This window comes from Panulirus ornatus, chromosome 66, assembly GCF_036320965.1.
Source record: "Panulirus ornatus isolate Po-2019 chromosome 66, ASM3632096v1, whole genome shotgun sequence".
Taxonomy (NCBI): Eukaryota; Metazoa; Arthropoda; class Malacostraca; order Decapoda; family Palinuridae; genus Panulirus; species Panulirus ornatus.
This window is the reverse complement of record NC_092289.1, coordinates 16,131,328-16,147,121: the sequence shown is the minus strand read 5'-3', so window position 1 is coordinate 16,147,121 and position 15,794 is coordinate 16,131,328. Positions and strand designations below refer to the sequence as shown.

The following is a 15,794-nucleotide window of genomic DNA, read 5'->3' as shown; positions in this document are numbered from 1 at the left end:
TTCTTCTTCCACACACTTTACCAAACTCCGTCACCAGCTTCTGCAGTTTCTCACATGAATCCGCCACCAGCGCTGTATCATCAGCGAACAACAACTGACTCACTTCCCAAGCTCTCTCATCCCCAACAGACTTCATACTTGCCCCTCTTTCCAAGACTCTTGCATTTACCTCCCTAACAACCCCATCCATAAACAAATTAAACAACCATGGAGACATCACACACCCCTGCCGCAAACCAACATTCACTGAGAACCAATCACTTTCCTCTCTTCCTACACGTACACATGCCTTACATCCTCGATAAAAACTTTTCACTGCTTCTAACAACTTGCCTCCCACACCATATATTCTTAATACCTTCCACAGAGCATCTCTATCAACTCTATCATATGCCTTCTCCAGATCCATAAATGCTACATACAAATCCATTTGCTTTTCTAAGTATTTCTCACATACATTCTTCAAAGCAAACACCTGATCCACACATCCTCTACCACTTCTGAAACCACACTGCTCTTCCCCAATCTGATGCTCTGTACATGCCTTCACCCTCTCAATCAATACTCTCCCATATAATTTACCAGGAATACTCAACAAACTTATACCTCTGTAATTTGAGCACTCACTCTTATCCCCTTTGCCTTTGTACAATGGCACTATGCACGCATTCCGCCAATCCTCAGGCACCTCACCATGAGTCATACATACATTAAATAACCTTACCAACCAGTCAACAATACAGTCACCCCCTTTTTTAATAAATTCCACTGCAATACCATCCAAACCTGCTGCCTTGCCGGCTTTCATCTTCCGCAAAGCTTTTACTACCTCTTTTCTGTTTACCAAATCATTTTCCCTAACCCTCTCACTTTGCACACCACCTCGACCCAAACATCCTATATCTGCCACTCTGTCATCAGACACATTCAACAAACCTTCAAAATACTCATTCCATCTCCTTCTCACATCACCACTACTAAATGTGTACATAATAAAGTCAGCACTAAGAATCAGGGTTAGTCAGTCAATCACAAGTCTATCTTTCTGCTTTTAGATACCTTAAGTATCTAATTATTTATATTTATTATACTCTGTCGCTGTCTCCCGCGTTAGAGGTAGCGCAAGGAAACACACAAAAGAATGGCCCAACCCACCCACATACACATGTATATACATACACATCCACATACACACATATACATACCTATACATCTCAACGTATACATATATATATATACACACACAGACATATACATAAATACATATGTACATGATTCACACTGTCTGCCCTCATTCATTCCTGTCGCCACCCCGCCACACATGAAATAACTCCTTCCCCTGCATGTGTGTGAGGTAGCACTAGGAAAGGACAACGAAGGCCACATTCGTTCACACTTAGTCTCTAGCTGTCATGTATAATGCACTGAAACCACAGCTCCCTTACCACATCAAGGCCCCACAGAACTTTCCATGGTTTACCCCAGATGCTTCACATGCCCTGGTTCAATCCATTAACAGCATGTCCACCCCAGTATACCACATCATTCCAATTCACTTTATTCCTTGCACGCCTTTCACCCTCCTCCATGTTCAGGCCCCGATCACACAAAATCTTTTTCACTCAATCTTTCCACCTCCAATTTGGTCTCCCACTTCTCCTCGTTCCCTCCACCTCTGTCAATATTTCCTCACTCTTTCTCTCCATGTGACCAAACCATTTCAAAACACTCTCCTCTGCTCTCTCAACAACACTCTTTTTATTACCACATATATCTCTCACCCTTTCATTACTTACTGGATCAAACCACCTCACACCATATATTGTCCTCAAACATCTCATCTCCAGCACATCCACCCTCCTCCGCACAACTCTATCTATAGCCCACGCCTTGCAACCATATAACATTGTTGGAACCACTATTCCTTCAAACATACCCATTTTTGCTCTCTAAGATAATGTTCTCGACTTCCACACATTCTTCAATGCTCCCAGAGCTTTTGCCCCCTCCCCTACCCTATGATTCACTTCCGCTTCCATGGTTCCATCCGCTGCCAAATCCACTCCAAGATATCTAAAACACTTCACTTCCTCCAGTTTTTCTCCATTCAAATTTACCTCCCAATTGTCTTGTCTCTCAACCCTACTGTACCTAATAACCTCGCTCTTATTCACATTCACTCTCAGCTTTCTTCTTTCACACACTTTACCAAACTCAGTCACCAGCTTCTTCAGTTTCTCACACGAATCAGCCACCAGGGCTGTATCATCAGCGAACAACTGACTTAATTCCCAAGCTCTCTCATCCCCAACAGACTGCATACTTACCCCTCTTTCCAAAACTCTTGCATTCACATCCCTAACAACCCCATCCATAAACAAATTAAACAATCATGGAGACATCACACACCCCTGCCGCAAACAACATTCACTGGGAACCAATCACTTTCCTCTCTTCCTACACATAAACATGCCTTACATCCTCAATAAAAACTTTTCACTGCTTCTAACAACTTGCCTCCCACAACATATATTCTTGATATTCTTAATACCTTCAACAGAGCATCTCTATCAACTCTATCATATGCCTTCTCCAGATCCATAAATGCTACATACAAATCCATTTGCTTTTCTAAAGTATTTCTCACATACATTCTTCAAAGCAAACACCTGATCCACACATCCTCTACCACTTCTGAAACCACACTGCTTTCCCCCAATCTGATGCTCTGTACATGCCTTCACCCTCTCAATCAATACCCTCCCATATAATTTCCCAGGAATACTCAACGAACTTATACCTCTGTAACTTGAGTATTCACTTTTATCCCCTTTGCCTTTGTACAATGGCACTATGCAAGCATTCTGCCAATCCTTTGGCACCTCATCATGAGTCTTACATACATTAAATAATCTTACCAACCAGTCAGCAATACAGTCACCCCTTTTTTAATAAATTCCACTGCAATACCATCCAAGATGGTATTGCAGATGAAGATGAAGGCGGCGGGTTGGACAGAGATGCCTTTCCATTATGTAACTGAGCAGCTTTCCACTATAATAAATATTGTTATATCCCTACAAAATTCAATATACAAGCAGCAAAAAATCTATTAAGTTGCCCAAGCTGTCACAGCTTACATAAAAAAGTCTACAGTTATCTCTTACACAAAGGGTTTTCATTTCTTTTATACACAGCTACAACTCTGTTTCCCTCTTTACAATCAATTTCATTAAAACTAAGAAGTACAGCACTTACTTCCATGGTTGAGTAATCTACTAGATCAACTTTATTGCCAACTAGAATGACTGGCGTGTGGTGTTGTTGTCCTAAAGTTGATCTTATGAGGGGAAGCCAGTGACCTGTGACCCTATCTAATGTGTCTTCCTCCTCAACACTGTACACTACACATATCACATCAGAGCGGTTGACCTCAGTACGCAGCTGATCAACAGTTTGCTCACGTTCTGGAGTAAAAAGAAATCATTCTGTAGGGCAACTTTTAATGTGTTTTGCATGAACTATTATGTGGTAACTGGAACACAGATAATTTCTGTACAAAACGGTATATAAAATATGATTTTTTCTTTCAATATTTGTTTGTTGTTTCCCATTTCAGTAAAACAGTGTTCTGGAACATAGGAAATAGCCACATTTCTTCACATCTACTAATAAGACCTTCCTGTGACCATTTCATGTACCCTAGTTCAGCGTACTGACTGCAAGTCACCCCCATATACATCCAATTCAACAAAATGTTCTGTCCCATGCATACCTCTCAAAGAAAAACATAAAAAAATATATGACAGACATTAAAAATAAAATTATGAACTTAAAGAAACCCCAAATCAAACTTTCACAAATAATTTAACACATTAATGCATGGTGTGAAAAATCCTTGCACACTTTCTAACTCTCTGCACATTCTTGTGCATGAAACTTAACAATATATCAAATACTTCCATATATAAGTACGATATTACACAAAAAAATTGCCCTCTGCCTGCATCATACATGAGATAAACAGGATTCTGATTATAAAGCAGACTGTATCTTCACTGCAATCCTTTATTCAATTTAAGTATTTATTTATTATCTATTTATTTTGCTTAGTCGTTGTCTCCTACATTTGCAAGGTAGCACAAGGAAACAGACGAAAGAAATGGCCCAACCCACCCCCATACACATGTATATACATACATGTCCACACATGAAAATATACATACCTATACATCTCAATGTACCCATATATATACACACACAGACATATACATATATACACATGTACAGAATTTATAGTCTGCCTTTATTTATTCCCATCGCCACCTCGCCACACATGGAATAACATCCCCCTCCCCCCTCATGTGTGCGAGGTAGCGCCAGGAAAAGACAACAATGGCCCCATTCGTTCACACTCAGTCTCTAGCTGTCATGTAATAATGCCCGAAACCACAGCTCCCTTTCCACATCCAGGCCCCACAGAACTTTCCATGGTTTACCCCAGACGCTTCACATGCCCTGATTCAATCCATTGACATCACGTCGACCCCGGTATACCACATCGATCCAATTTACTCTATTCCTTGCCCGTCTTTCACCCTCCTGCATGTTCAGGCCCCGATCACTCAAAATCTTTTTCACTCCATCTTTCACCTCCAATTTGGTCTCCCACTTCTCGTTCCCTCCACCTCCGACACATACATCCTCTTGGTCAATCTTTCCTCACTCATTCTCTCCATGTGCCCAAACCATTTCAAAACACCCTCTTCTGCTCTCTCAACCACGCTCTTTTTATTTCCACACATCTCTCTTACCCTTACATTACTTATTCGATCAAACCACCTCACACTACATATTGTCCTCAAACATCTCATTTCCAGCACATCCACCCTCCTCAGCACAACTCTATCCATAGCCCACGCCTCGCAACCATACAACATTGTTGGAACCACTATTCCTTCAAACATACCCATTTTTGCTTTCCGAGATAATGTTCTCGACTTCCACACATTCTTCAAAGCTCCCAGGATTTTTGCCCCCTCCCCCACCCTATGATTCACTTCCGCTTCCATGGTTCCATCTGCTGCCAGATCCACTCCCAGATATCTAAAACACTTTACTTCCTCCAGTTTTTCTCCATTCAAACTTACCTCCCAATTGACTTGACCCTCAACCCTACTGTACCTAATAACCTTGCTCTTATTCACATTTACTCTTAACTTTCTCCTTTCACACACTTTACCAAACTCAGTCGCCAACTTCTGCAGTTTCTCACATGAATCAGCTACCAGCGCTGTATCATCAGCGAACAACATCTGACTCACTTCCCAAGCTCTCTCATCCCCAACAGACTGCATACTTGCCCCTTTTTCCAAAACTCTTGCATTCACCTCCCTAACAACCCCATCCATAAACAATTTAAGTGATAATTATTATACAATACTGAAAAACTTTAAAATGATACAATACCTTCAACAGAGAAAACATACCAGAATAGTCCACAATATGTGTAGGAACCTTTTCTGGGGTCACGTCAGGTGGAATTGTTATCTCCTCAGCACGAGCAGGAACATGCTCAGGAAATTCCTCAGAAACCAAAGAAAGGATGAGAGATGTCTTGCCTACTCCTGCATCTCCTATCAACAGGATTCGCACACCTCGTCTTTGACCTCCACCCATCCTTCCTGTTGGTAAATCACGAAATATTTCAAAATAAACAAACATATTCATTTTCCCACCCCAGAAACCCCTTCCATTGGGCTCTCACAGCACACAGGAAGCTGGCCACATTCATCAGCCACAGCCACAGGTCAACGTATGATGTTATTGTGATTACTCTTTATGTGTTACTGAGAGAGAGAGAGAGAGAGAGAGAGAGTTTTACACCAATGTTTCCCATCTCTTAACCTTCTATATGAACTATGTAATTCCTGTAATTACCTAAGCACACTGGACACGAAGGGCCCCATCTCTTGAGCATTTTCTACTATATACAACCTTTATTTAAGCTTAAATTTAAGTATGCTGTCTGCTTTAACATGTTCCATTCATCCACCACTCTTCTACTAAAAAGTATTTCTTCACATCAGTTTTAACAAGTTTCTTACTTGATTTCATGTCTTCTTGTTGCTCTATCCCTACACCTCTCAAAGAACTGCTCACTGTCCATATCACCAACTTTTTTTTAAAAAACTTACAGTTGTGACCAGGTCACCCCTCACTCTTTTCTCCTCCAAGGTCAGTAAATTTAAAGCCTCCAGCATTCCCTATAACTCAGCTCTTTTCAGTCCACTAACATCTTTGTTGCATTCACCTGGATCTTCTCTATTAAATCTTTGTGCGTCTTTAGGTGCAGTGGCGAAATCTGAGAAGCATATCTTAACTTTAGCCTTATGTTGGATATGACTAACTTGCTAAATATTTCCTAACCAACATACTTGAAAGTTATTCTGATAGTCACATGCAGACAGTTTGTGTCCCTAACTATTCTCATAAGGTGGGATGATGTCAATTCCCAAGTAGTTCTCACACACAGAATCCTGAAGCTTATTTCCAGCAAGATAGTAACCACGCAGAGGCCATCTTTTACCTACAGTCATCAATGACAATTTGACAGGTGCTGTATGAATTGCAGCATTATTCTTTAACCCATAATAACTTGAAAGTGATATCAACGAAGGGTATAAAGATCACAAGACTTAATAAAGAACATAAACTTGCAAATGAACCAGTTTCTGAAATCAACAGAACCTAAAAAAACTAATCTAACTTCACTGGTAGATGAGATTTATCTTCATTTTCATTGTTGCAGTCAAAATACGCAATACATATCAAACATATAAACAAATAGCTATCACATGGCAACTGGTGGCTCTGCTGTCCTGCCTACTACAAATCACGTCATCCCAAGTGATCCCAAGCAGACAACTACACCATCACTAGCGTATTACAGTTATAAACCTTAGCTGCTAAGCGGAGGTGTGGTGGTTTTCATAACTTCTAGAAGTATGTTTAGGTTTTCAAGAGCTTTCTTCATTTCTGTAACTGTTACACTTAGTTTTCTATCAACAAACCCTAAATTTTCCCTGACCTCCATACCCTCCCCCGAACAACAATTCATCATCATCAAATTATACAAAATAATGCTTCAAATCATGACGTGCTAGTCTAACTCACTTCTACATGTAAACCAATTATGTGTTTCTTGAAAATCAATGTTACTTGTGGAGTGCCTAATGTATAACTGGGCACAATAATTTCCACGAATATTGAAAAAAAAACCTGCCACTATAGATTTCCTAAGTGCAAAATAAACTATATATATATATGATTGTAATTACATCCTCCCAATCATAATTCACTGTGCATAAAAAACCTTACCTTTAGCAGTTACTCTTCTAGATTCCACAGTCAATAAAGTCGTAACACAACAACAACTTCAGACTTCAACCGGTCAGTAAAGTTAGCAGAACACTTCCAAAGTAATGTCTCCACTGTGCCAGGTCCAACAGCACAGCAAAACCACCAAATTTCCAACTGGATTTCACATGTGCCGGGTCGGGAGAAGCTACTGTCAGTCCAATGTCGTCTTTACAAGATAATACTCCAGCATTTTATGACACGCAATGCATCACATACGCCAGCTAGGAGTGCCCAATAATCACTACAAAGTAAGAAATAAAAAAAAAAACTCTGTCTTTCCACAGCTGGGTCAGGCACGCTGGGTTACGAGTCCCTTCCCAACTCGTAATTTCATAGTAAATACAACCTCGTCAGGACAAGTCACGGCCAATCAAACGCTTCCACGGACCTTTAGCTCTTAAGACAAACTCATTCCATCGTCAGAAACTACCCTTAATACCCTCACCTACCCCATAGATATATAGGATTAGTGTGCTGTGCTTCGACCCCCCCAACAAACAACCTCCCTGTTATGGCCAGTGGTAAACAACCCTTACTGGAATCAGCTGATTGGTGGGGGAGGGGGGGAACGGTCGATAACTCCCACAATGCACCTGGCACGACGATCGAGCTCAATGAGGCGTCTCTTCTTTAAAAAAAAAAATGGCGGAAAATAATACATTATTCTCCATTCTCTACGGTAATATTCTCAATAATCCACCCCGGCGAGCATTCCTTCCTTACATTCTATTTCTTGGTGGGTTGATGACTACAACTTCTCCTCCCCAACTCCCGCCGCGCCGCTTCCATTACTGGATACAGGATTTAGTCTATCTATCGGAGAAATGTTTGACGTGATTCTGTCTTTGTGAATAATGTATGGCGGAGATAATTCAGTCCATGAATCAATCTCGTATTTATAGACAGCGCCGCAAGGAGAGTAATCGTCCATTTCTTAGGCATTTCCGTAATTTTCAGATGCCGGTTTAACACACACACACACACACACACACATATATATATATATATATATATATATATATATATATATATATATATTGTCTGGAAATCACAGTAGTATCATGAACATCAATAGGGGAAATTATATTAAGAAATGGCTAACACAGCGAAACCTACCCATTTCATCATCAGAACATGCACATGGACGGAAACCTTATATAATACCATCCCATTAAATTCAAGGGTAAAAGTAATGAAGAGACATTATAACAGTAATTGGATGTATAAACATACATAAATCATATCCCTACGCATATTTTTTTTCATATACATATATACGAGATGCATATATACGACTGTCACTTGGAATGGGAGGAGGAGAATCGTGGGTAACTCATGATGAAAACCTCAAAATAAGATTAATGATTATGAGTACACCGTATCTTAGATAACCTAGCCCTTTTGGAGTTATTTGAATGATAGATTAATTCACTAACATTAGACGAAGTCTATCAAATCGAATACGGCTCTTGTACAGAAGTAAGTTTAATATAGAACCCGGCAAAATAAATTTCTAATGATATAGGGAGAAAATACTTCCCAGTTTCCTGCATGTCGTAGATGGCGACTAAAAGGGTAGGGAGCGGGGGCTGGAAATCCTCCCTTCCTGTTTCACATTTCCAAAAGGAACAAAGAAGGGGGCCAAGAGGGGATTATTCCCATAAAGGCTCAGTCATCTGAATGGTATATATATATATATATATATATATATATATATATATATATATATATATATATATATATATATATATATATATTTTTTTTTTTCCGCTGTCTCCCGCGTTTGCGAGGTAGCGCAAGGAAACAGACGAAAGAAATGGCCCAACCCACCCCCATACACATGTATATACATACATCCACACACGCAAATATACATACCTACACAGCTTTCCATGGTTTACCCCAGACGCTTCACATGCCCTGATTCAATCCACTGACAGCACGTCAACCCCGGTATACCACATCGCTCCAATTCACTCTATTCCTTGCCCTCCTTTCACCCTCCTGCATGTTCAGGCCCCGATCACACAAAATCTTTTTCACTCCATCTTTCCACCTCCAATTTGGTCTCCCTCTTCTCCTCGTTCCCTCCACCTCCGACACATATATCCTCTTGGTCAATCTTTCCTCACTCATTCTCTCCATGTGCCCAAACCATTTCAAAACACCCTCTTCTGCTCTCTCAACCACGCTCTTTTTATTTCCACACATCTCTCTTACCCTTACGTTACTTACTCGATCAAACCACCTCACACCACACATTGTCCTCAAACATCTCATTTCCAGCACATCCATCCTCCTGCGCACCACTCTATCCATAGCCCACGCCTCGCAACCATACAACATTGTTGGAACCACTATTCCTTCAAACATACCCATTTTTGCTTTCCGAGATAATGTTCTCGACTTCCACACATTCTTCAAGGCTCCCAGAATTTTCGCCCCCTCCCCCATCCTATGATCCACTTCCGCTTCCATGGTTCCATCCGCTGCCAGATCCACTCCCAGATATGTAAAACACTTTACTTCCTCCAGTTTTTATCCATTCAAACTCACCTCCCAATTGACTTGACCCTCAACCCTACTGTATCTAATAACCTTGCTCTTATTCACATTTACTCTTAACTTTCTTCTTTCACACACTTTACCAAACTCAGTCGCTGTCTTCCGCGTTAGCGAGGTAGCGCAAGGAAACAGACGAAAGAATGGCCCAACCCACCCACATACACATGTATATACATACACGTCCACATATGCAAACATACATACCTATACATCTCAACGTATACATATATATACACACACAGACATATACATATATACACATGTACATAATTCATACTGTCTGCCCTTATTCATTTCCGTCGCCACCCCGCCACACATGAAATAACAACCCCCTTTCCCCGCATGTGCGCTAGGTAGCACTAGGAAAAGACAACAAAGGCCACATTCGTTCACACTCAGTCTCTAGCTGTCATGTATAATACACCGAAACCACAGCTCCCCTTCCACATCCAGGCCCCACACAACTTTCCATGGTTTACCCCAGACGCTTCACATGCCCTGGTTCAATCCATTGACAGCACGTCGACCCCGATATACCATATGGTTCCAATTCACTCTATTCCTTGCATGCCTTTCACCCTCCAGCATGTTCAGGCCCCGATCACTCAAAATCTGTCTCACTCCATCTTTCCACCTCCAATTTGGTCTCCCACTTCTTGTTCCCTCCACCACTGACATATATATCTTCTTTGTCAATCTTTCCTCTCATTCTCTCCATGTGACCAAACCATTTCAAAATGCCCTCTTCTGCTCTCTCAACCACACTCTTCTTATTACCACACATCTCTCTCACCCTTTCATTACTTAATCAAACCACCTCACACCACATATTGTCCTCAAACATCTCATTTCCAGCACATCCACCCTCCTCAGCACAACTCTATCCATAGCCCATGCCTCGCAACCATACATCATTGTTGGAACCACTATTCCTTCAAACATACCCATTTTTGCTTTTCAAGATAACGTTCTCGACTTCCACACATTATTCAATGCTTCCAGAACTTTCGCCCCTCCCCCACCCTATGATTCACTTCTGCTTCCATGGTTCCATCCGCTGCCAAATCCACTCCCAGATATCTAAAACACTTCACTTTCTCCAGTTTTTCTCCATTCAAACTTACCTCCCAAATGACTTGTCCCTCAACCTTACTGTACCTAATAACCTTGCTCTTATTCAAATTCACTCTCAGCTTTCTTCTTTCACACATTTTACCAAACTCAGTTACCAGCTTCTACAGTTTCTCACCCGAATTAGCCACCAGCGCTGTACCATCAGCAAACAACAACTGACACTTCTCCCTTAGTGAGCCAGCAGTAGTTGTCAAGTTGCACTCCTCTGACCAAAGGCAGCTGTCTTTTCTTTCTGCTTCACCCACATGTTTTCTGCTAGCATTCTGTTCACAAACATACAATCTCTCCTTGTCACACCTTACACTTGATGGCACTTAACTCACACAACTCATTCTCCATAATTCTAAATCTCCCTGTGGTGAGTGCTATGTGCTAGCCCTGCTTTTGGCTAAATGCTAGGAGCAATAGATTGAAGTCGTAGGTAGGAACATTAGGTGAAGGTAGTTAGTAGGAACAATGGGTAAAGGTGTTACATAGGAACATTTACGTTTGAGCATTAGGTGTATGTAGTACGTTGGAACACTAGGTAGTCATTGGTGGGAACCTTGGGTGGGAGCCTTTCTAAATACTACACTACGGTTGCCTTCTGCCAGTGGCCTATCAAGGTTGATTCACTGATAGGCAAAGAAGTGGCACTGGAATTTACCAGTTATGAAGAATTTTGCTGTGGCCATCTCCTTGAGGGAGTTTCCAAAGGGAACATGCATCAGAGATGTACATAAATCTGTGTGTGTGTTTGTAGTGTTTATGAGATGGCCTTGATCAGGCCTTTCACTTGCTGATGTCATCTTAACTAACCTAGAAAAAATAATGTGTGTTGACTTTACTTGGCATGAAAAATGAGAGCGTGGTGATTGAGAGGGTTGTGGTATATAAATATTATCAAACTGGAGATGAGGAATGTGGCAAATAGAGTAATAGACGATGTGTGGAACAAGTGTTTGCTTTGAAAAACTTGAGAAATACCTCAAGAAAGTAAAGGATTTCTAAGTGGCACTTATGGACCAGAGAAAGAATATGATAGGACTGACAGAGTTGCCTTGTGGAAGGTGATACATATAAATAGTGTGGGAGGAAAGCTATTAGTTGCACTGAGGAACTGAGGAATTTTCATCATGAGATTAAGATTGAGTGAACAAGTAAGAGGGGAGGAGGGCAAATGGTTCCAAATGAAGGTGGGTATGTCAAAAGTGTGTGTTGTCACTATGGCTGTTTGATGGGTATATATCAAGAGTGTGTGATGTCACTATGGCTGTTTAATGTCTTCATGGATGGGGTGGTGAGAGAGGTAAATTCTTGGGTCTTGGAGAGAGGGGTAGGTCAACAGCATGCTAGAGGTGAGGATTTGGGAGGCAAGTCATATGCAAATTGCAAATGACAAAGCTCTGGTGGTAGGCTCAAGAGAGAAACTGGTGTCCAAGTTCGGGAAACTGTTTGAAAGGAGATAGAGAGAAAGTGAAGAAGGTAAGGCAATACAGTTTAGCAGACAGGTGAGACAGGCTGGTTAAAGTGTGAGTCAGAATGATGACAACCTGGGAGGAAGGGAGTGCTTTAGAGACTTGGAAGTTGACATGGCAGCTGATGAAACTATGGAGGCTGAAGTGGATCACAGGCTGCAAAAGGGGACAAAGGCCTTAGGAGCCATGAGCATGTGCAAAGTGGGTCATTGTCTGTGTGGGAAAATATAGGTACGTTTCGTGGTAGAGCAATCCCAAAAACATTGAATGGGTACCAAGTCTCGGGCTGAGAATGCACAAGAAAAGAAGGGGATAGACATCTTACCTATTCATCTATCTATATCTCTGATGCCTGTTCCATTCTGGAATTCCCTCAAGGGGATGGCCACGGATATAGAGTCTCCATAACTAGTGAACTCTAGTGCTGCTTATTAGCCTTTAGTGCCTCACCCTTTAACAGGCCACTGGCAAAGGACAAGTCTAGCATAATGTTTACAGAGGCTCCTACCTAATGTTCCAACTGACTTTTTCTACCTAATGCTCATGCCTGATGTTCCTACAAACTACTACTACCAAATATTTCTACCTAATGCTCCTACCTTCTACTTTTATCTATTGCTCCCACCATATTAGCACATAGTGATCCCCATAGGAAAACCTGGAGTTATGATGAATGAACTGTGCAAGTTGAGTGTTGTCAAGTGTTATGTGTGACAAGGAGAGATTGTAAGTTTGTAAACAGAATGCAAGTACTCCATCCTGGCAATAAAATGCATGAGGACAGCATTTAGTGTAAGGAGGGTTGATTGTGTAAGGAATGACAGAGAAATGAAGAGAAGTATGCAGTAGTAAACAAAGTATATCATAGAGCTGACCACAGTTTGCTGAGATAGTTTGAACATATGGAGAGGATGAGCAACAGGGAATAAGACAAAATACATGTCAGAGGTGGGGGTTGTAAGGTGAAGTGGGAGACTGGAAAGGAAAAGGAAGGATGGAGTGAAAGAGACTTTGAGTTAATGGAGCCTGAATATTCGGAAGGGTGAGGAACATTGATGGGTTACAGCAAATTGAAGCAATGTAGTGTACAATGGGTGATGTGCTATCAGTGAGCGAGGGTACATGAAGTGGCCAAGGGAACCATGGAATGGTGTCTGGGGCTTATCTGTGGATGGGGACTCAGGTTTCATGACAGTTAGAGGGTGGATGTGACCAATTGAGGCCAATTTTAATTCATTTTTGATGCTTCACTTGTAATGGGGGATCTGATGAACAAGCATGAAAAAAGTTCCATCTTAGCACCTACTTTCTTACTGGCTACTGCTCTTCAATGGTGATTAAAATATGAGAAAAATCTAACTGATTATGCTTAGGATGCATCTTTTTTTTTTAAGAGAATGTACAGTACCACTGCCCACGTCTGAATTACTCTTGTTAATCAGGTGTGTATCCAAAAGAAATAATCTTTAGTTCTGCCTATATATTTGGTACCACTCAAAACGCTATCTTTCAATTTATGAGTACCTAAAATTTTGGTGACATAATACATAAATTGAATCTGGTCTCTTTTTAATTTACTTTTCTTTCACACTTTTAACAATACTGCATCTACTTGAAATTCTTAATAAAAGAATTATCTTCAGACCATGATCATTGCAAGTTACACACCCTCATTTCACTGTAATACTAAATTCAACACTAAAAATTTAATTTCTGATACTGTATCAATAAATTTAGATTAGTAATATATACAATAAGTGTCTCACCTGCAAGAGTATGATATGGCTGCAGGATGGTGATGGAGGTAGATTGGATATGTGGGTAGTGATGCAGCAAGAAGTAAGGGTGGTGATGGAGTATGGGTGGTGCTAGCATCATTGTCCATAAATTTCAAGACTATCATTAATTATTCTAGGTCTTGTGAAGGATAAGACTTGGAGACCAGTAATGTACTATCACTGAAAATTCTAGTTCCTGTGAAGAACAAGCCTTGGAGACTTGTTACGTCTATTGAGCGAAGGTGCTGACATGGCAAAGATGGCAGTACAGTGGGGGTGGCAATGAAGCAATGATGGTGATAGTTTTGTTGTTCTAATATTTCAAAACAGTTGGTAAGTGAAGACTAAATTCAATGAATGGAAATCAATGCTTTGCAAATGATGATATACAATGACAAGAGCAATGCAATACTGTAATACAACAGCAAAATTTTGTCACAGTGCCTGTGGTGGTAAAACCTTTACTAATAAGCAAATATTATGACATGGTTTTATATTTTCCTACATACAGCAGTTCTAATTCTTTTATTTTGGATCCACACCTGCTTCTAATGATAACTTTGATAACAGATCCATCATCATCAGCCTCTTTCAGACAGACAAGAATCCTGAGCAATCAACAACTGTCAAATACAGAAAGATCCTCCAAGACAAATCCAATAATACATCTAATCATAATATTCACACTTGAAAACTGGACAAACAATACAAAATCATTTAAATAAAATAATTTACTTTATTCACTTTGGAATCTATACAATATATACATCGCATCCTTATAATCAATACTTGTACAAGTCCAGTCTGACAATTATGAAAAATAGACTGTGTTGAGCCTGCTAAGCCTGTAGGTCTGAGCATGAACTTTGTTATTATTACTGGAAGGTGTGCATTTTATAGTTTAAACAGAAAACAAAACTCAGCAAAAAATCTGAGGAAAATGTATCTCTGAATTCTGTATGACAACAAATGCAACGAATCTAAAGCCATATTAAATTCTCTAGGTGTGATCACTTATATCAGAATAGGAGGCAAAAACAAATGCTATTATCAAAGGGGAAGCAGTACACATTTCATGGCACAAATGTTTAATCTTTAATCTTCTTTAACTGTCAAGAACTTCAATCAGTTTATGATATAAAAGAAGTACAAAAAATTCCCTTCTGAATTACCATGCTCTGAACCAAACAAGTGTAAATAAATGTCTTACTAAATGATGAACAGTGACTTACCTCTAGTCGTGTACAAACTATTGCAACTTAATGGTTCCTTACGATAAGTGGTGATGGAGCAAAGAAGATGCCGTGTCTCTTTTCTTTACCCTTCAATAATTACACAAAACTTAATTGGTAACTGGAATACTAAAGTTTTTGTGATGATTCTGCTATACTGATTCACGGAAAAAGACAGGAATAAATTTTTCTGGGAATTTAACAGT

General features: G+C 40.3%; 1 protein-coding gene across 1 annotated transcript in view; it reads right to left on the bottom strand.

The window, feature by feature from the left end:
- The window catches only part of Miro (mitochondrial Rho GTPase), a 53,248-nt gene extending 45,296 nt beyond the window's left edge, over window positions 1-7,952 (bottom strand). The window contains exons 1-3 of the mRNA XM_071658493.1: window positions 7,381-7,952; window positions 5,490-5,684; window positions 3,259-3,467 (exon numbers count right to left, since the gene is read on the bottom strand). Of these exons, the coding sequence (XP_071514594.1) occupies window positions 3,259-3,467; window positions 5,490-5,679 (399 nt within the window). The 5' untranslated portion in view covers window positions 5,680-5,684; window positions 7,381-7,952. The remainder of the gene's footprint in view (window positions 1-3,258; window positions 3,468-5,489; window positions 5,685-7,380) is intronic.
- Window positions 7,953-15,794: the final 7,842 nt, after the last annotated feature.